General features: G+C 40.4%; 1 protein-coding gene across 1 annotated transcript in view; it reads left to right on the top strand.

Annotated features, from left to right (window-relative positions):
• The first annotated feature begins 395 nt into the window (after positions 1-395).
• The window catches only part of yme1l1b (YME1-like 1b), a 19,562-nt gene continuing 18,180 nt past the window's right edge, over positions 396-1,777 (top strand). Inside the window, exons 1-3 of the mRNA XM_014021480.1 lie at positions 396-592; positions 949-1,083; positions 1,378-1,555. Of these exons, the coding sequence (XP_013876934.1) occupies positions 560-592; positions 949-1,083; positions 1,378-1,555 (346 nt within the window). The 5' untranslated portion in view covers positions 396-559. The remainder of the gene's footprint in view (positions 593-948; positions 1,084-1,377; positions 1,556-1,777) is intronic.

Genomic DNA, 1,777 nt, shown 5'->3' on the forward strand with positions numbered 1-1,777 from the left:
TAGATAGATAGATAGATAGATAGATAGATAGATAGATAGATAGATAGATAGATAGATAGATAGATAGATAGATAGATAGATAGATAGATAGATAGAGCTTGGATGAGCAACAAAATCCTGTGTTTGTATTACAACTTGCCTCCTCAAGTCTGTGTCACTAGGAAACCTTCAAAATGTGTCATTTTGTTGATTGCCAAATAACGTCAGCTATGATGACAAAATATTATAAATGACTAAATAACCAAAACCATTGTTCAGTCTTAAAAAGGTAATCCTACAAGATCTGCCTCAATACTGCATCGATTAATGCACAAAATACGAGCATTTGCTGCCTTGATGCTGCCCGGCGTGAGGGCTGACCCATCCAACATGGCGGTGACGCAAGGTGCACGTCTTGAGGCGTCTATCCGTGATATGAGAGTCAGACTGCCGAAGTTCGCAGTCGGACTTTGCTGTAGCTGCTGCGTAGCGACTGACAAGCACAAACACGTACTTTTAGCTCTCCGGGACCTAGGTAGAACTTGCACAGTTTAACAGGAGCTTAGTGAATGAATTAAAAATGTTTTCCATGTCTACGACAGTCCAGCCACAGGTAAGTAATATCAGGCCAAGCTAGCATTAGCATCGTTCATGTTTTTCGACCTCGTTAGTTTTATTTTTTCTAGTTCAGCCTCACCTTCTATAACCAAACACTTAAATACCTTTGTTATATTTATGTGAGTGAGTATTTTGTCTTAATTTATTCTTAATTGTGGCTGTCTAAATGTGTTTAATAGTGCCTAATCAATTTTAGGATGTAACTGTTATTGAACACGTTTTTGTATTTAGTGCAAACGACACACAGATTCTCGTAGCACCACCTGTCATCTCTTGCAGCCCCATCTGATTTGTAATTACACCAACAGTGTCTGCTGTAGATGGTCACTTCTTGAATATTTGTGGCCACAGGTGACTCTTCCTCTTAGCCACCTCATTAACATCCTCCACCCTCTGAAGAGCTCAGTGGGAAGCAGCAGCAGTGCCACCTGCACATCAAGGAAACACAAGGAACACGCCTCGGACTCAGATCTGCAGCGTACAGAGGTACTTGTTAGGAATGCAATATACAGATGCAGTTGCACCAACTCATCTCGTTTCTTATGTGGAAACTTCAAAACATTTATCTCAGTTAACAATCTTTACTTGTGCTTTCGCAGTATTTTGAACGTTTGGCTGCAACCACATAGATCATCTTTAAAATCAACATAGAAGCTGTAAATGCTTTAATGTTGCTATATTCCTAATGTGTGATTTATATACATTTATCAGCACTGAAATCTTCAATAAATCTGATGGACTTGTAACACAGTTTACTGCTATGTATGTATGTCTGCACAGTCCACGTGGAGCCTACGAGAGTTTGGTTTCTCTGACTTGGGAAAACAGCAGCTGGATGAGTTGGTGAACCATGTTTTACCACGTTTGAGCCCGGACAATGTTGCCCTACCGCCTGGTGGTCAGACTACATGGAGGACCTCGTATCTCTCCTCCCACTCCTTTTTCCACAACAAACACGGTGAGAAGAAGGCAATTTGTTTGTAGAAGAAACTGGAGTGTGTGATTAGTTTCACGCAGGGATCTTTGGGTAGGGCTGCAACGGTTAATCGACGACTAATCGATTATTAAAATAATCGATGACTAATTTAATAATCGATTAATCTTTTTTTTTGTTCTTTACTTTGTTTTTCTCTCCAAACTGCTTTGACACCTTCCACTGCCACATCTGCCTTTCTGTCCT

The sequence above is a fragment of the Austrofundulus limnaeus genome, unplaced genomic scaffold (assembly GCF_001266775.1).
Source record: "Austrofundulus limnaeus strain Quisiro unplaced genomic scaffold, Austrofundulus_limnaeus-1.0 Scaffold294, whole genome shotgun sequence".
Classification (NCBI taxonomy): Eukaryota; Metazoa; Chordata; class Actinopteri; order Cyprinodontiformes; family Rivulidae; genus Austrofundulus; species Austrofundulus limnaeus.